The sequence below is a fragment of the Pleurodeles waltl genome, chromosome 11, assembly GCF_031143425.1.
Source record: "Pleurodeles waltl isolate 20211129_DDA chromosome 11, aPleWal1.hap1.20221129, whole genome shotgun sequence".
NCBI classification, from domain to species: domain Eukaryota; kingdom Metazoa; phylum Chordata; class Amphibia; order Caudata; family Salamandridae; genus Pleurodeles; species Pleurodeles waltl.
The window spans coordinates 859,388,486-859,408,625 of record NC_090450.1 but is presented as its reverse complement, the minus strand read 5'-3'; the positions used below and the strand labels follow the sequence as shown (position 1 = coordinate 859,408,625).

Below are 20,140 nucleotides of genomic sequence, written 5' to 3'. Positions count from 1 at the left end.
CACAAGAGTCTCTTGAAGGTCATAAAAAAGCTTCCAAAAAACACAGCATGACCCCTCACAAAGCTCCTCACAAAAAGGAAAACATCTATTTCTCACTGAGGGTGACTCTGATCCTCCAAAAACCTTGAAACATGGGAAATCTTGGGGGCTCCTCATCGTCAACAGCAGTTTCATCGTCAGCAAAAACTGCACTGTTGACGTCGGCTACACAAAAAACGACTACAACGTCAATGGAGATTCCTAAAACATCGAGGAATGCCTCATCGTCAACGCCTCCACTGTTGACTATGCCTCCACAGTAGATAACCAAAACACCATCTTCAGGGTCTCCAAATAAGGGGCAGATGGAGTGTTTCACTTTCCAAAATGCACATCAATTTCCTAGAATTCAGAGCCATTTTTCTGGTGCTACAGTAATCCCTTCTGAGGATACAAGCATCTTCTGTCCTCATACAAACAGACAACACAACCTGCATGCATTAGCTCAACAAGCAGAGAGGTACGAGGTCTCACGTTTTATCTCTAGAAGTTCAAAGAATCTGGAAATGGGCCCTACTATACCGCATTTCAATCAAAGCGAAACATCTTTCGGTGGAAGGACAATCTAGCAGATAGGCTGAGCAGAACCAGCCAGAGCTGCCACTAGTGGGAGCTGAATCAGCCAATTCTTGACTCCATATTCCAAAGGTGGAGCATGCTAAATGTAGATCTCTTCGCCTCTCAAGAGAGACAAAAATGCTGGTTCTTCACCAGCTAGGAACCTCAGAGAGTATCATGGGGGAATGTGTTTTCAATAAGATGGTCAGGGATCTTTGCTTATGCTTTTCCCCCCATACCCTCTCATCACTAGGCTTCTAATGAAAATGAAGCGAGAACTGCGCCACCTGATCCTCATTGCTCTGCGCTGCCCCCACCAGCACTGGCTCACAGAGCACCTTACGCACCCGAAATCCAAACCCTATTGCCTTCTGGTAACAACAACCCTATTGACCATGAGCAAGGTCATATCCTCCACCCGCATCTCCAACTGCATGCATGGCTCCTCATTGCTCTGCGCTGACCCCACCAGCACTAGCTCACAGAGCACCTTACGCACTCGAAATCCAAACCCTATTGCCTTCTGGTAACAACAACCCTATTGACCATGAGCAAGGTCATATCCTCCACCCGCATCTCCAACTGCATGCATGGCTCCTGAATTCAACAAATTCAAGGATTTAGACATCCATCAGGATTGCAGGGATATATTATCCAGGGCAAGAGCTGAATCTACCAACAAAGCTTATGGATTAATATGCAAACATTTTTGTTTTTGGTGTCTCTGAAACAAACTCCAACCTCCTAATTCATCACCAGAGCACGTTTTGCCTTACCCTTTCTCTCTGGCTAGATCAGGGCTGGTACATGTGACTGTAAAAGTTCAGATGTTCTTTCATTTCTTTGTCCTTTTGTACTAACCGCATTATTAAACAATTAATGAAAGGATTATTCAGGACATTTCCCCCTACTCAAGCTCCTCCACTGGAGTGTAGTCTTAACGTACTCCTTTCACAGCTTATGAAGCCATCGTTTGAGTCTATTCACAAAGCCGTGCTTAAATATCTTACTTGGAAGGTTGCATTACTTTTGGCTCTCACCTCTAGTAGGAGAATGAGTGAAATTCAAGCCTTCCCTATAAAAAAAACGTATCTACTCTTCCTTAGAACAAATCCAAGGTTTATTCTGAAAGTTCCATCCCAATTGCACCTGTTGTCCTTCACACCTTTTTTCCAAATCCATGCTCATCAGGTAAGAAATCTCTTCATTCTCTGGACATCAAAGATGTCTTACATTTTATTTGCAGAGGACTAAACAAGTTAGAAAAACTGACAGTTGCTAGTTTCCTATGATCGTAAGAAACCAGGTTCTTCAGTCAAAGAGAAAACTATTGCACAATAGATTTCATGGGCCATTCAACTCTGCCATGTTAAAGTGGGTAAGCTGCTCACACTCAAACCTAAAGCACATTCCATAAGGGCAATATCCTCCTCTGCTGCTCTGTTTGCTGTCTTCCCTTTGGAAAACATCTGCTGTGCTGCTACATGGAAGAACACACATACTTTCACGTGGCGTTACTGCTTGGATTTGGCAGCTTGTAGTGATGCAGCTGTAGGACAAGCAGTTTTACGTCATCTGTTCCAATAAGGTAAGCCTCTTCTCATAAAGGTAATGCTTTTTGCTTTTTATGTCATCTCACATAATGTGGTTATTTCATTTTTTCTTGATTTTATGTGCTAGCTTTTATTATGTGCTAGGTAATGCAGATACCTCTGATATTATTACCCGCCTTCCTCTAAGGGTATTTGTATTTCTATACCGTTACAGTGGCTTGCTATTCTGATTCAAGCATGTGAATCTATGGATGATCGAATACTGGAGAAAAAAATAAGTTACTTACCTGTAACTGCAGTTCTCCAGTATTGGTATCTTTCATAGATTCACATGCAACTCACCCTCCTTCCCTGAGAGGCTTCCCTTATTTCCTCACAGATACTTTTATCACACTTGTGCTTGAAAATCTGAGGAACTCAGCATCCCTTGGGAATGTTCTTCAGTATGCTGTTGTCTGATTGGTTATAGCTCAAGTTTTCTTTTTTTACAAAAGGATATGGATAGGCTTTTCCAGTGGCTATCCAGTGCATTTTAGCATATGGTTATATATATTATTTAGTGCTTTTCTAGTGGTACAGTGGGACTCCCGCTTCAACAGCGGGGAAGGTTCAAACGTGTGAATCTATGAAAGATAACTATACTGGAGAACTGCAGTTACAAGTAAGTAGCTTATTTTCTTTTCTGGGACTTAAGGTGGGTATGGGGCAAGGTCCAAGGCCACAACAACAGGTCACCTCGGGAGGCTCTGTGGTGAATGGGAGAAGTGGTGGGTTGTCTCATTCACTTCTATGTGGAAGGGTCCAGTTGGGAAGAGGCTCCAAGCTGGGCCTGGGGGTTTAGTCCAGGGGAATCCACAGGGGGGTTTAACCCTTGAGGGCCTCTGGCAAATAGGGACATCATTGGTCCACTTCACCTCGGGCTGTGGAGCTGGACTGGATACAATGGTGTCTTTTGCCATCTGATCTGGTGCTGGAGTCACTCACAGTTGGAAGGGGCATGCAGAAAGAGGCAGTAGGTGGCAACTGGAAGTCCAGTCTGGCTGAACTAACAAGTGGGCTCAGGTCTTGCGATGCTCAGGGACACGGGGACACCTTTGGCCCTCTTCTCCATAGGCTGGGGCAGTCGGGTGCAGAGGTGTCCTGAGGAGTTGGATTTCTGTCACTGGAGGCACTCCTAGTGGCGGAGGCCTGCACAAAGAGGCTGCAGGTGGTGACTGGGAATCCAGTCTTGGCAAACCCAAGGGTGGGCTTAGAAGGGTCATGGAACCAGGACTCTGGCTGTGGGGCACAGGTGTAGAGGCACCTTGAGGTGCTGGGTGGCGGAGGTCGGAGGCTCTCTCTTTGTCTTGCTTTCTGCAGCAGAGGGGCAAACAGGACATCGGGCCATTCAGGATGTAGGTCTCACTGTCCCTGAAGTCCCTTGCTGTGCAGGTTGCTTTTCCTCAGTGCTGGTGCCCGGTCTGATCACAACAAGCCTTGGCGGCCCTGGGGGGGTTCTGGTACCCCAAGTATTGCTGTTGCTCTTTTTGGTGCCTGTAGCTGCAGGTGAGTAGCTTTCTACTCCAAGGGTGTTTCTTCGACAATTAGTGAAGCCCTGGCAGTCCCCCAGGTTTCTTGGAGTCTGCACGGTGGCAGGTCAAGTTGGTTGCTCCATACAGGTCAGGTGCAGCAGGGAGGCTGGCAGGGTTGGCTCCATGTCAGTCATGCGCCTCGGTTCTCGAGTCAGCAGTCTTCTTTGTCCACTCCTTCTTTTGTGTCTATCAGAATCTGAATTTCTGGTATCAGAGGGTCCCCTAAATAGTAAATTTAGGGGTGTTAAGGGAAGCGAGGGGTTGTAGCCAATGGGCAATTTACCCCTGGGATCACTACGGCCCCTAGATGACCCCTTCCTTTGGGGAGTGGGCATCACCCTGTCCCTGAATTCCTTACTCGACCAGACACAAAAAGGGGGAATTTCTAATTTTGCGTTCACTTCAGGCTGGTCACCCTAGAGGTGTGTGTAGCCTGCAAGTGCAACACCCTTCCTGCATAGCTAATTTTCCCACCCATTCAGGTACCAAATGTGCCCTGGTGAGGGGGGTTGGCATCCCATTGCCTGTGAGGGAAGCCAGATTTGTGTACCAAAGGTGGTAGGATCTTTGAAGCTCCCTGCCTTGGAGTGCTAATTTACAAGTCATCCCATTGGAAGGGAAGTATAACACCCCTTGCCAGAGCAGGTTTTGTTCTGGAGCGCCCAAGAGCATTAGCATTAACCCCTGGGGGTCAGAAACTAGGCAGTGGTGGCAGCCTGGTTAGAACCAGTCAGTCAGCACACTAGTAGCTGTTAGGGTGTCAGGAGGCACCTCTAAGTTACTCTTTGGATGCATGCATTAATAAATGGAACACTGGAATCAGTGTGGGTTTTAGTGAAGCCAGTAGGTTGTTAGAGAACTTGTTTTGACCAGTGTCCAGTACATTCCTTAAAATGTCTTCCCAGTCCACTTATACTGTCAGTAATTGAACTGACAAGCACAGGGGCATATCTGCTCATGCAGATATGTCCTCACACCTAATATAATGCACTCTGCCTTAGGTCTGTAAGGCCTGCTGTAGGGGTGACTTAGAAATATTACATGCAGTGTTTGGGGACATGTGACACAAGTGTGTGCCGTGTCTTGTTTTCAGTTTTTAGAGTATCTTGTCACACAGCCTGCAGTAGCAGTCTGCATGAGTATAGCTTGGGTTCAAGCTATGCTGCAGCTCTTAGGGACCCTCTTTAGTAACTGTGCCCTAGGTACTAGAGATATCACTTGTTAGGGACTTACAGAGGTGCTAAAGTCCTGGTCACTTGGGGATCAAGTGACAAGTTGTCTTTTTTTGGGGGAAGGAATACTGGCACTGGTGCCCTGGCCAGCAGGATCCCAGCGCACTTTAGTCAAAATTGTGCCAAATATCCAGGCACAAATTGGAGGGACTACTGCAACAAAAATCAAGTTTTCTACACACCTCATTTTTCCTTCTCTTTAAAATTGTGTCCTTCCTCTCCTTTTGAACTCCTACTCTGTTTATGATCTACCCAAGCACATATTTAACTCAACCCGTTTCACACTTCAATTATTATTTTTCTTCTTCTATCCAAATTGAATCACCATATTCGTTATTTTCCTCGCTATTCTCAAATAATTTCTTCACATGCTTCTGCCATTAATGTACATCTGTTTTTTTATACCGTGCACACAGTGAATTGATTTTATTGTGCCATTTTCAGAGCCAAGTCATTGCTTTTCAAACTACAGCTTCGCATTATTTATGATTCCTCTGGATAGGATTGTCTTCTTAATTGCTTTCTACAAATAGTTACACGAAAAAACAGAATAATGTGCGTCAAGGTTGCCCTGACTTCAAATCATGTTTTTCCATCCTCCTGCCCAAAAGAAGAATCATTTCAATAATTGAAAAGCGATATTTTTTTCAATAGAGCATTATCAAACAACGAAAACAGTGAGGTATAATGCCAAAAGCACTTATAAATAATTAAAGAACGAGCAGAAATAAGAAATAGATGGCGTCAATGCAAAGCAGTGAACTGCTAATCCAAATGTTGCAAGGACATAAAAGTTTAAAGTTATATAAATGCAAATGTTACCTATTAATAACTCCTGAATTACTTCTTCAACAAAGAGAGTTACAAATGGCATTATAGCACGAAGATAGTTTCAAGGATGAAAATTACATATGTATGCAAATCATTTTGAACAGACTTCAACAACACTACCTAGCGGGAAGATAACTCAATTCGAACCAGCTTCTTTATTTTTAGATGTTGTCTAAAAAATGCTTGCAATTTCTCACCAGTCTCATTTATTTGAAAAAAAACACAATAAAAATATACATATATGCCCATACATACATGCAATCCTGTCACCTCTCTTCATCCATCGGTCTGCTTAACATGCTGATTCCCCTCATCGCAATATGGGGCACTGTTTCAGCCCACTCTCTTTACTGTGATTGACGGCATTTAGCTTTTACACGTCAGCCTGAAACGTAGTCTACTTCATGAATTGGGCTGGTGAGATAATCCCTAATTTCCTTTTAGCTTTTGTGTTTGTTCTTGCCAAGGATCATTTTTTTTATTTGAGAATCTATCCGTGACACTTTAAGAGAGCAGCCTTTTTACGTTATTACTTTTATAGTGGTAATGCCTATAGCATATGTTTGCAATAAGATAAACAAATATAACATTTATGTTTGCCAAGGCAAGACCTATATTTTTGTCAATGTTTGCTCCAGTTATTCCTTAAATTGTGGCCCGCCTCTACAGTAAACTTTAGAAATGTGTTTCTTACTCATTTTCTCGCCTAATAACTATAATAAATTGGAGATTGTGTAATTTATGTATCAAATTCAGATTCTTATAAAGGAAACAGTGATCCGAAATTACAGTATTGAATAAGTACAAGCTAAGGAGTAACATTGATAAAACTAAAATGTAATTGCTGCGCAACACAAAACTGTGGGCCAGATTTAACAGAAAATGATGGTGCGCGCCGCTGCGTCAAATTTGGCAGCGTCATGCACCGTTATTTTCAAAACGCAGGGATATGCCATATTTACAAGAATACCGCGCACCCCTGTGTTTCCCCCTGCGCTGGTCCTAAATTTGCAGCCGTGTGCCAACGAAGCCACCCTGCACCACAGTGGCACCTTCCTGCACAAAAACAATCTTAAATGGCGATTTGCTCTTTCTATGTGTGTGGCAGAATACAGTACACATAGAAAGAGCAAAAAACAAGGAGAAATGAAAGCATTTCTCCTCATTGTGCCATACTAATGCCACTCCAGGGGTGGCTTTTGATTTTGGCTCTGCATCAGGTTTACGAAAACTCGTAAATCTGAGGCAGCGTCAAAATTCAATGGGTGTTGCTGCGGCACGTCCACAGCAACACCCATTGCTCACCACTTCCACGCAAAGTGCTGCGTGTGAAGAGGCCATATTTACAAGGTTAAGCCACAAAAAGTGGCTTAACGTTGCCTTGTAAATACGGTGCAGTGCATTGAGCCACTGGAGCGTCACCAAAGGTGACGCTCTGGTGGCGCTAGGGGCTCTTAAATATGTCCCCTTGTTTCTCGGCTCGCAATTGTCAAATGTTCTCCATTGTTCTCATCTTTTGGTTAGTTCTATATCTTTTTTCATGCCTTTTTTGTGTAAAAATCCACATTCCATACTCCTCTATTACAACTTTCACTTACAGAACAAATGCTACAGAAATGGTAGTTGTCGGAAATTTAGGGTTACTGGTTGAAGGGCCTGTAACTGACAGGCAATGTGTAAAGTATTTGTGCAGCACTTCAAACAGTAATAAAGTGACAACACAACACAAAAAAAACCACACCAATTTAGAAACATATAGTGGAATGTTAAAATTATTTGAGACCAAAACTACAAAAAATCCAATTAGTATTCCTGGAGATGTTCAGTTTAAAAAATTTAGTTACAAATAGTGCTTAAAAGCACAAAGTGCCATCTGTGGTTACATGGTCATGCTAGACCAGGACAAAGTCACAAGTTCAGACCAACTGCGAAGGAGCGTGGACCAGATACAGGGACCAAAGTAGCCCACTGAACAAAATAACTTAAATCCTGCCTGCAGAGTGTTGTAAGGTCCTGCGTCGAGGGTGGGTCATGCAGCAACGGTTCCATGGAGCTGCAAAGCCCTCTGTCGGGGATGCCTCATGCAGAGGTGGTTTTGATGTGGAGCTGCAAGGTGAAGTGTTGCAATGCATTAGTTATGTGAAGACCACAGCATCCAAGAGTCCAGGACTCACAGCAGGCACTGTCCAGGTGCAGCGTTCATGGTGATTAAAGCAATTTCTGTCTCTGAAGCTCTGATCAGTAGGCCAACCAACTAGCACTTGGAGTCACTCTGGTGGTCCTGGGTTCAAGATGCAGGTGTAGTCCTTCTCACTCAGGCAGCAGGGCAGCAGAGTAGCAGTCCTTTTTGCATTCTAGCACCACAGTAGTCCTGCTTATGAGTCTTTCACAGGTCCAGATGTGTAATGAAGAGTTGGGTCTGGGGGTCCACTATTTATACCTGGTGCCCACTTTGAAGTGGGAGAAGCTTCTGGAGCACTCCCCCTATAGAGTTGTTTGAAATGTCCTTCCTCCCTGCCCTGGCACCAGCTTGTCTGGTGGCACAAAAGACTAGTGTGAAACCATTTGTAAGTGTGCTGAGTCTTTGAGATGTGCAAGTGTGGTGGGTGCTTGCTTTGTCCCCTATTAAGTCACAGATGGCCCATCCTGCCAACACCTATTCCCCTTCTGTTTCATTGTCTGGAAGCAACACGCAAAGAATGACTGCCAGCTACACCTACTCATGTGGCCCAGGATACAGGCTGCAGGCACTAAATTGTTAATACAAGAGAATGCCACATTTCTCAAAGTATACAAGGCATTAATGGATGGAATGCTTGAACTAATCTCAGCCACTGGTGATTACCCAGGTTGCATCCCAATCTATCATTATTTTACACACCATGCTACCTCCGTTTCTCAAGCATTCCGTCCATCACTTTTATGTATAAAATTGGCATTTTTAGTATTGTAACTTAAAATTCAACTTTACCTTTAAAGAGGGTTTTAAATTACAGTTCTTTAGAGACCAAATCCGACATTTCTACCTGATCGAAAGTTGTCATTTATTAAATGTGATAAGGGAACCCAATGTTATCCTATGGATGAGGCTTGCTTTGCAATAGTGAAAAACGAATGTAAGGGTTTTTCGCTACCATGACATGTAAAAGTTAGAAGTACATGTCCAACATTTTAAATACACAGCACCCTGCCCTAGGGTCTGCTTTGGGCCTTCACAAAGGGTGACCTACATGTATTAAAAAGGGAGTTTTAGGCTTGGCAAAAGGTTTGTTTTACTAGATCGAATTGGCAATTGAAAACAGCACACAGGGTCTGCAATGGCAGGCCTGAGACATGTTTAAAAAAACTACTGAAGTGGATGGCACAATAAGTGCTTCATGCCCACCAGTTGCATTTAAGTCACAGGTCCCGGGTACAAGTAGTACCACTTTACTAGGCACATATATGTAAATGATGTCTGCCAATTGGATGCAGCCAATTTTACCTTGTTTAAAGGAGAGAGCACAATCACTTTAGCACTGGTCCTAAAAACCTGCAAAAACTAAATCAGAAAACAGGAGGGGTGAAGACCAAAGGTTTGGGGGTGACCCTGCAGAAGGGGTCAATTCCAACATGCCCCCCTCCAGCCTAAACCCAGGGTCAACTAACAAATACATTGAGGGACTTCTGTACTCAGGTTATAGAACGTCGACAATGGGCATTTGTAACAGAGGTACTTGTTAGCTCTATGTTCCTTTGAACTCAGTTGGATCCCTTTCTCTCAAACTTCCTGAGCCACTGGACTGACCCATGGGGAACGCTTTTCCTCATCTGTGGACCCCCATGTGTGAGACTCCTTACTTTAATTTTCACACATATGCGTTCCAATAGGCAGACAGTATAGTACCATCATGGCCAACAAAGTGATAGGGTCCATTCCACCCTTCGGAACAGATCTCTGTCTTTCAGCCAAGGGAAATACTTCCCATAAGGAGAACAATTAGCTGTCAATATCAAGAGCCAGGCCCCGGGCCATCCAGGGTTCTCTAACATCTGAGGTTCTCAGAGTTGAGGGCAACTAGCCTGGTTTTTAGGCTTTCTATTTACACTCTGTTTCCATCCAGTTCAGGGGGTAGCCTGGGATTGGCCACATAGCAAAGGGTCTGTATCCTGTAGAGGTGCTGAAGCTGAACAGGTGCCTTGCAAGCCGCCACCCCCTGAAGGTTGACACACTCTGTGTTATGTAGAGGTCTGACTGGTGCAGGTATCCAGTTCTCTGTCTCTGTTACAGAACAGGGAGCAACTCCAGGTCAGAAGTGGCCTCACCAGGGTTTGTATCCAGGTGCTCTGTTCCCAAGAGCTGGCAACCTGTGATCCACTGGTGCTCCCACTGTGGACCGTTTACACCTCCTGCCTCCTTTACACTGGCCCTCCATCTCAGCTTCCATACCCTCTTGTTGGAAGTAATACCCCCAGAAACCAGAGCTTTCAGAGTATACTGGGTGACCTACCCTCCCAGCTCTTCTGACACTAGTGGTAATACATTTCCCAGAATGCAATCAATGGGCATTTGAGGACTAACTATGAAACTCGTCAGGGCCGTTTCACCATTCCGTTCTAGAGGTACCAAAGTCATGGAGTGGATAACGTCCTACCCAAGGGCATGAGTTATCCTACACACCTGTCCATTATACTGCTCTGGGGAGACTTGTTGTACTCTCTCCACCAGCATGATCTAGCTGGCATTGGTATTCCTTAGGGCAATGATCATTATCTCATTAACTGTTAACTAATGGAACTGGTGATTCCTCCCTCAGGGATCACAAGTCATCCATTTAGAATCCACTTCCCAGTTAAGGGATACCAGGGCATGCTCTACCCTCTACTCCTGGGTACTACCTACCACTATAGAGCTCCCACCACTGGATGGTCTCTTAGTACAGACCAGGTCCCCTTGCTTGTGCCCCAACTGGGCCAATAGGGAGCAATCAAAGCACTGGGACTGGAAATGGGGCACCATGAGCCACCGCCTACCAGAACCTCTTCTCCTATTCTTAGGAGGCATATTGGAACTTTTCCTCCCATCCTATTCTGGGAGCTGTCTGGGTCACTGTGGACTTGTTGGAATCTAACCCATCTTCCTCAGAAAGGCAGGTGCAACTACTACTCTCTTTTCAGCTTTCATGCCCTCCAGGTCCTCAGGGAACAGGGGGTGGGAACTCTCACTGCTTTCTGTGCTGGACCCAGTAGGGGCTTCACTCCTGTGGGTCACCCACTCTCCTTTTATTCTGGAGCCAGGGGCAGAAGATGCTCCTCTCTTCTTCCCAGCTCTGGAGCTGTTGCCAAGTTATTCTCCTCAGCCTCCGTTTCATTATCCTCCCCATCCACTTCACACTCCTCATCATCATCTCCCTGTGCTGCAGCTTCCATTCTGCCAACCTCCACTGGGGCTCGGAGGGCTTGCTCATTCTCTAACTTTAGAGAGCCCCGGGCTAATTTCTGTCCCCGCTCTCCACACAAGTTTTTCAGCTCATCCCCATTGCAACTTTCAATTTTGTGAAGAATCATCTACATATTTGCAGGCAAGAGTCACAGATGCATAAAATGTGAAGCAGAATTGAATTATGAAAAAAAGGGAAATATTGCCAATCAAGGGGAACTTAAAAAGAGACCAAAGCTGGTATCAATTTATTTATAATGGGATTTTAGTGTTAAACAACATCACTCAGTCGGGCTGCACAGACAAAATTAATGGATCCCATCACTGCTACTAATGTGAGAAATCAAATTAATGGTTGAGGAGGAGTGAGCCATTCTTAAGTAACAGCCACAATGCTTGTCAGGGTGACCCACAAAAAGTCACTAAATTAACCTTTGCTTAACCCTCCAGAAGCTTGGCACAAAAGCAGTCAGGCCTAATTTAGAGGCAATCTGTAAAGTATTTATTCAGCACTTAAACAGTAATAAAAGTGAATACACAAAAAGACTCTGTTAGACCTGGCATCCCTGGGCGTGCTTTGACTGTACTTTTTGCTTCTGACCTCCTGTTTTTGACCCTGTACTGTAATTCATTTTGGCTGGTTTTGATACTCTGGGCACCTTACCACTACTAACCAGTGCTAAAGTGAAAGTGTTTTCTGTCTAAATTGTGTTGATGGTTGGTTATCCCTGATTGCCATATTTGATTTATTAGTAAGTCACTAGTAAAGTGCACTAGAGGTGCCCAGGGCCTGTAAATCAAATGCTACTAGTGGGCCTGTAGCACTGATTGTGCCTCCCACATGAGTAGCCATGTAAACATATCTCAGATCTGCCACTGCAGTGTCTGTGTGTTCAGTCTTACACTTCCAATTCAACCTAGCAAGTGTACCCACTTGCCAGGCCCAAACTTTCCCTTTACTACATACATGTCACCCCTAAGGTAGGCCCTAGGTAGCCCCATGGGCAGGGTGCAGATTATTTATAAGGTAGGACATGTACTGGTGTGTTTTACATCTCCTTATAGTAAAATACGTTCAAATTTGTGTTTCACTATTGCAGGACCTACCTCTTTCATAGGTTAACACAGGGATTGCCTTTGGATATCTTTTAAGTGCAGTTTCCCATTGGGAGCAGATAGAGATTTGGAGTTTGGGGTTTTTGAGCTCACAATTTAAGATTACATCATTTGGTAAAGTTTTTTTGGATTATCAGTTTGAATATGCCACTTTTAGAAAGTGGGCATTTTCTTTCTTAACCATTTGGTGCCTCTGTATGCTTGTGGAATCCACATCTGGTTCAGACTGACAGTTGGGCTATTTGTGAATTACCTCTTGACAGTGACAGAAAGGGAGCTGGGGAGCGTCCTGCATATCCTTATGAGTCTCCTGGGCTAGAGGAAGGAGGGAGGAGCTGACACCTGCACCTGAAAGGGCTGTGCCTGTCCTCACACAATGCAGTCTCCAACCCCCTGGTGTGTGTCTGGAGCCAGGCCTGGGTAAGGCAGGATCGTGTAAACACCAGAGACTTTCCTTTGAAGTTTGCCTACTTCAAAGGCAGAAATGGGTATAAGTAGTGGACCCAAAACTCCAGACTTCTGGATTACTTCTAGATCAAGACGAACCTCTGCCAAGGAGAAGAGCTTAATGCTAGAGGAGGACATGCCACTTTGCCTGTTGCTTTGCTGTGCTGGCCTGCTGCTGCTTCTTCCGCCTAAGAGGGAAAGGACTGGACCTAGCTTTCTGAAATCCTGCTTTTGAAGTGTCTCTAAGGGCTTGGACTGAGCATGCCTCCTGTTAAGAAGTCTCAGGGACAGCAAAGACTTCACCTATCAGCCTCTGGGTTCACTTGCTGTGGATCCTTTGTTCGCTAGGTGGTGCCTATTCCAGTCTCTGGGCCCCTGGGAGGAAAGCTGGTTGAAAAACAAGAAAAAACTGTTGCACCGACTCTGGACGACTCCAGGACCAATGCTGCTGCCTGACTCCGTGACGTCGCCTGCACTTGAAGCCATGGTCCCTGCTGGAGTCCAACGACGACGACTGACTCCGCAGGCCTGCCACAGCCCCGCTGACATCCAGCAACTTTATGAGTCCTGAGTGCAGTGTCACCGACGTCTGTGACACCGGACTCCACTGTGGCCCATACAGCCCCCTGGCGGGACCGCAGTCCGAGAGGTTGACCACCGCATCTTGACCCGCCAGAGTGATTTTGTGGTATTACTGTGTGTGTTTGTACACATACTTTACACATTGCCTCTGAGATATGCCTGACTGCTTGTGCCAAGCTACCAAGGAGATGAGCTGAGGTTATCCTAGGTGTGTATCTCCCTTACCCTGACTAGAGTGAGGGGCCCTGCTTGGACAGAGTGCAAACTGATGCCAACCAGAAACTCAATTTCTAACAAAATCCCAAACCAATTTAGAGAAATAGAGTGTTTTAATGAATTATTTGACACCAAAATGACAAAACTCCAATCACTAGAACCCAAGAAATGCACTTTCAAAGATTTAAATAAGTGTCTCTGAGCAAAAAAGCTTCACTTGTGGTTATCTGATTGTTAATGCTGAATGTGATGGAGTGTGAGTTGGATTCAGGAACCCGGTCAGTCCCAGTGAAAAAGTTACCTTCTCAAAGTTTGCAGTGGAGGATGCTGTGAGAAGCAGGGAGAATGTTGCGGGTGGTCATCCCTCTAGCGTGAAGAGCAGGTCGGTCATCACAGAGAATCATCGATGTACCACGAAGACCCTGTCAGGTATCACAGACGGTCATTGCTGGTGCTTTGTTTTGGCAGTCACTGCAGACTGTCAATGCTGTAGTGCGAATTGCAGATCGTGTGCTGCCCGTCGTCCCTGATGGTTGAATTTACTATAGCTTTGCATTGACAGTCAGTGTGTGTGGCAAGATCTTGGTGCAAACGGGACCACTCGCGGTCACAAAAAGCACAAAACTTCAAGATTTCAACTTTCCTCCAGAAGGAGCTCAACCGATGCCATACCAAGGGTCCAAACCTGGAAGGCACCTCTTGGGGATCAGAAACTCACTCCTGCAGAGGCCAGCAGGGCTCAGGCAGGTCCAATCGCAGATCCCAGCAGGTCCAGTGCAGTAGGCCAATTAGGCAGTTGCAAGGCAGCCTCTGGAGCTTGTTGCGTCCCCATATCTCAGTACAGGAAACCAGCTAATTAGCCCTTGGAGTCAATCACACACCCTGAAGTGAAGGGAGCAGGTCCAATCTTCCTTCTTAGACAGCAGAGCAGGCCTTGAGCAGTAGGACAATCCTCTGGCAGCAGGGCAAAGCTTCTTCTGTAGTCTCCAGGGGTATAGGAGTGTACTGAAGAGAGGGTCTGATAGTTCTATATTTATACCCGGTGCCAGCTTTGAAGCAGGAAAAACCTCTGGAATTCCCTGCCTTATTTATAAGCAATGTTACAACAAAATGAAAAAAATCCAATAAAAGGAAGCTGATAAAGAGAAAATAGCACCAAAAAGTACAAAGTGCCTATGATTGTCAATGGTTGCGGTAGACCGGAAAATAGGCATGATTGAGATTGACCGGAATGGACTGCTCGGCAGATACACCATTTAAACTGCCCCCTTTAGGGCCTGGAAGTAGAGAAGTTCAAAAACATTTCTATGTCCCAATCTCAAAAGGAGCTTTGTTGTTTTGCTGAAGAAAAACTCTTCTCCATGTGGGACAAACCTCAAATTTAGTCCAATGCAGTGGAACTGCCTGTCAGATACTTTTCGTGGTGGGTCCCCTTGAAACGCTGGAGTTCGGGACCAGTTGTTCTATCATTTCTTTTGGTGCCCAAACAACAAAAGGAGTTATTTTCCAAAGTCTCTGGACCCCAGAGGGGGGAATCAAAGATGTTAAGGGTGTCAGTCAGAAGTCAACAATAAATTCCAGGCCTAGTCCATTTGCCACTGGTCTGCCTTTTGAAGTTTGTAGAGCTATCAGGACATCAGCCTTATGATCATAGATATCTCTCTGTCCTTGGATTTCAAATGGCAGGGGGTCCAACCTCCTCAAAAAAGTGGGGTGACAAACCAACTTTTGCAGGTTTTACCAGCTTATGGGTGGAGGACATCCTAGGACACTCCTGGTTATCCTCTTACCAATGGAGTAAAGGTTCCCAGGCCCTGACCTAACCACTTGTTCAGAAGTTCTAGTTTGCTTTACTGCTAGCCCACTCAAAGTGCCATGTGTCAGACATTCTCAAGATGACAAAATCTTCAAATACACTAAACTTGGGCTCTGAGGGCTCGGTGTGTATGTATAGAGTGTACTATGGTAATCCTAGTGCCCTCCCACATCTAGCAATAAAATGCATTTATAATTATGCACAGTACCCACAACAAACCCAGAAACAGTGTTTGCTGTGAAAAAAGCAGGGTCCTTCAGCAACAATACAGGCAGTATACAAGAATTGTCCTAGTATCTTGTTTGCTCCCTTTGAAGGGCACAACATTGTTATATGTATTTCAGACAGATTGGGGATGGAGGACTCAATACTGGGGTGTCCATAGGCGGGGTACAGCTCTCATCCTGCATATTCTTTTGTGCTTGGTGGAATCATCTCTGCTTATTCAAGTGAGGATATTGTGTGCTCCTACAGGAATTTCACACCTCATTCACACCTCACTGAAGGCTGAGCACTGACTGGGAGTAGATGGTAGACATATTGCGAATAAGCCTCCTGAAAGCTCATGCAGCTAAATGGTATCTTTCTAAAAGGTATTTTTCCCTAATATTTATCTGATTATAAATCTGACTTCACCATTGAATTGGATTTTTAATAACTGTTAGAATACGTTGTTTAATTATTTTTCTTGCAGGCCCTTTCCCGATTTTGCAGTATTAGTATTTTCATCTGAATTCTGTTTTTCTTCATAGGACAGCTAGGCCTGCAACAGTCAAAGTAGTGTTTCAGTCCTTTTCACTGTAGGGGCATATTAATATGAATGTTCTACTTGTCACACTTTTGAATACCATGCACTCTACCTTGTGGGATCCAAGACCTATATAGTGGTGATTTACTTATATTTAAAAGGGAGTTTTTTTCACCCATCAAATGTGGTTATTTCAATAGGTCACACTGCAGGTTTAAACTGCCTCAATCAGGCTACTTTGGTAGGCCTGTAGCCATGTGCTTCTTGTCCCACCTGTGGATGACACGGTATCTGCTGCAGTTCACAGGTGACATTTACATTTCTATGTGATGGGTGCAGTTTCTACACCACACACTATGGCTTACTAGGAGAGTTAAATATGCCAATCAGGGATTAGCAAATTTCTACATTTTTAAGGGGTCAGAGCACTTATATTTGGCACTGGTCAATAGTGCCCCAGTGTGCAGAATCTGAAAAGCAGCAGTAAAAGTCAGCAACTCACAATGTAAAAAAGCATCTCTTTCTCTCTGTTGGATAACTATGGTATGTCTGCTTTGTCTTGTCTAGAGTTAACCTCCACAATAAGACATTTGGGACTAGTGTATGTTATGCAGTCACTTGCGGGTATGTTACGTATGTTATGCAGATTTGTAGAGCACACTATCACTGTGTGGGTATCCTAATGCTGAGCAGCTGTGAGCCTAGCCAGACCTAGGGTGTGGTAGGTCTACTTGAAAAAACGTGTCTTCAGCTTCTTGCAGAATTCAAAAAGTGTAGAGGGGGCTCTTATGTGTAGTGGCGGTTCATTCCACCCTGCAAAAGTGTTGCAGTAGAAGGCTCAAATGCCAGATCTGGGTTTTCATATGCATGGGATGTGTGCAAGTAGGAGTCAGGATGAGTGGAGGTGTCTGGAAGGTTTGTGAAACTATATGCAATTGTTGAGGTATGCTAGCCAGTGTTATGTAGTGCCTTGAAAATGTGGGTGAGGAGTTTGAATGGTACTTGCTTGTCTATGAGACACCAGCAGAACTCTTTGAGATGTGGTGAATTCTGAGTGTGGCATGGGAGGTTAAGAGTGAAATATGGCTGCCAAGTTCTGAATGATCTACAGCCTACTGGTGAGACTTGTTGTTATTCTCGGCATAGAGAGTGTTCCCATAGTCCAGCTTGTTTGTGAGCAGGGCTTCCCTGATGGTGTTGTTTGGGAGACATTTGAAAATCTTCCTCAACATCTTTAGAGGTTGGAAGCATGAGGTGGTGAGGCCTTTGACTTGGGTGGTCATGTCGAGTTTGCTTTTGATGATGATTCCAAGGTACTTGGCGTGGCTGGTGTGACTGGATTTCAATCCTAGCTCTGCTGGCCACCAAGTGAAGTCCCACAGTGACGTGCACTCCTCGAAGATCACATGTTCGGTCTTGTATGTGTTCAGTTTTAGACAGATGGCCTTCATCCACGGGGCAATGTAGGCATTGAAGTTGATCCGGGTAATGGGTGTCTTGTCCATGGGGGAAATAATTATTTGTGTGTCGTCAGCGTAAGAGATGACATTGATGTCCTGAGAGTGGATGATGCTGGCTAGTGGGCTAGAAGGATCAATTATGCGTTGAAGATGGTCAGGCTCAGGGGGGATCCTTTGAGGAATTCCTCAGATTAGGTTGCAGGCATCTGAAGTGCACAGCACCAGGCTGACTAACTGGATCCTTCTAGTCAAGAAGGAGCAGATCCATCACATTATTTGTCCTTGGAGTCCAATGTTGTGTAGTCATAAATGGAAATGGGGAATGGGAGACTGTACCAAATGCTGGGGAGAGGTCCAGGAGTATGAGGGCCACCATATCTCCTCCCTCCAGAGTCATGTGGATGTCATCCATGGAGGGAATGAAGGCAGTTTTTTCTAAGACATGGCCAGAAAAAGTAGCAGGGATTATACCTGTAGTTGATGAGCATTGAAAGGTCAGCAGACAGTTTCTTCAGCAAGGGGGGGACATTTGCATGTTTAGAAACATCTAGGAAGGTTAAGGAAATATCGCAGAAGATGCAAAGGCAGTCAGAATGGTTGTGAGCATGGTGCTGATGGTTTGCAGTCTGCTTGAGAAGGTGTAAATAGGCCTGGGGTCCAATTGAGCCCCTGAGTGGATTCTCTTCATGGTGATGATGGACACTTCTGCGGTGATGACGGGCCACATGGTTAGCATTGGTTCTTTGGATATGATTGGGAGGCATTTGACGAGGTCTGTGCGGTCCGGTTGTGGGTTGAAGCTACTGTAAATGGCAGTTATTTTATTGCTGAAGAATTGACAGAGATTGTTGCAGCAGCCCGGCCGCGGAGGATGGAGTTGATCGCGGGTGCTGGTGAGGTGAAATCCTTCACAATGTCAAAGATTTATTTGCTTCTGTTAGCTCATTGATACAGTCTGCTAAATTGGCTAGTTTGGTAGTTCGGAATATTTGGTGGTAGCATCTCAGGGTGGATTTGAACATGCTTCTGTATGTATTGTCCTGGCTCATTCTCCATTTGTGCTCCACGTGTTTACAGTCATTTTTTATCAGTCTAAATTCCTCTGCATATCAACTGGCCCAAGGTCTAGATATTGTATATTGCAGTGTTTGAGGAGCGCAGGAAGTCAGCATAGTAGGTGATCCATTCGCTGAAATTCTTGATCGCCTTGGGGAGGTTATGTTTGAGTCAGTCATTGTGTGTTGAGAGAGATGTTCCAGTCCTCGTCAGTGATGGTGTTCCAGCTTCTGTGCGTGTGCAATGGACCAGGGCAGTAATGACAAAAATCATAAAAGACCACCATTGTAAAAGCTAAAAATAAATAAATACCAATAATAACCAGTTTAAAACATATATAAAACATATGTAATCATGATATTATTCATATCATGAGCTTTTTTGTATAGAGGGTTGGGGCTGAGCAGTGTATTGTTAACTATATGTCGGTGGTTTCTCCTGTGGAGTAATAGGCTTTAGAATAACGAGCAATACATGAAATAAAAACACTGAGCAACTCTGCTTCCTACTGCTAGCATTTCCTAAAAATAAGGTTCTGACAAATCTGTTGCCAACAAACCCTGTAAGTTTTTGAAGCATATTTGGCTTTCCAGCTTTTCTACCTATGAGAAATTGGCAGGAAGATATGTTCTCTATCTCTTTGTATGCAGAGTGGAAATTTTACTGATGTTCAAAATTCATAGCAAAATCGCCCTTTCTAAGCCTTTGTAATGATTTCTGCCTTTTGTATGTGTTTTCAATGTTTATGTCCAGCTCCGCCAGCTTGAGATGCAATTGGAACAGGAATTTGAAGAAAAACAGATGGTGCTGCATGAAAAACAAGATCTGGAAGGGCTGATTGGCACCCTGTGTGATCAGGTAGGAGAACTGTTGTTTTCTGTCATTCAGAGAAATAATGTCCCAGTTTCTGGGAGAGGATTCAAGAAACCACTTTAATTCTCTATCCCCCCAAGCCATATTGTTTCGTTCTTTCATTATCTGACATTATTACCCTGAATTTTTAGTGCTAAAGAAATACTGAGGGAAATAAATAGAATCAGGCAATGAGATTTTTTTTAGTGTAAAGAGCTCATCAGGAACACTCAGGCCACTCAGCTACCTAAGCTTTAAATGCGCAAGATATTAGTAACCTCAGCTATGAATTACCTGAGATGGGTGCACCTGGGAAGTCTGAGGATATCCTTAATTGTTCTCTGATTAAATGGCACGCCAACCAGCATTGCATTTGCCATGGAGGCATATTACAAATATTAGGCCCAAAGCACAAAAGCATTTTGAAGTGTACATAGTAGCATTTCGGTAGCACTTCTTCATGTACTACAAAATACAGTTCACAAATATACAGACACATATTTCTACCTCTGCTTCTTCTATCCTTCGAGGTATCCTTTGAGATCTCCTCCCATGTGACAGAGATCTCCACAGGAAGTATAGGATTTAGTAGTAAATGTGAGAGGGACAAGCGAGAGAGGTTACAAAATGGTGAATAATGACTT

At 44.4% G+C, this 20,140-nt stretch overlaps 1 protein-coding gene across 1 annotated transcript in view; it reads left to right on the top strand.

Annotated features, from left to right (window-relative positions):
- Positions 1 to 20,140, top strand: part of MYO18B (myosin XVIIIB) — a 1,377,385-nt gene that overhangs the window by 877,017 nt on the left and 480,228 nt on the right. Inside the window, exon 30 of the mRNA XM_069214702.1 lies at positions 19,398 to 19,502. Coding sequence (XP_069070803.1) covers positions 19,398 to 19,502 — 105 coding nt within the window. The remainder of the gene's footprint in view (positions 1 to 19,397; positions 19,503 to 20,140) is intronic.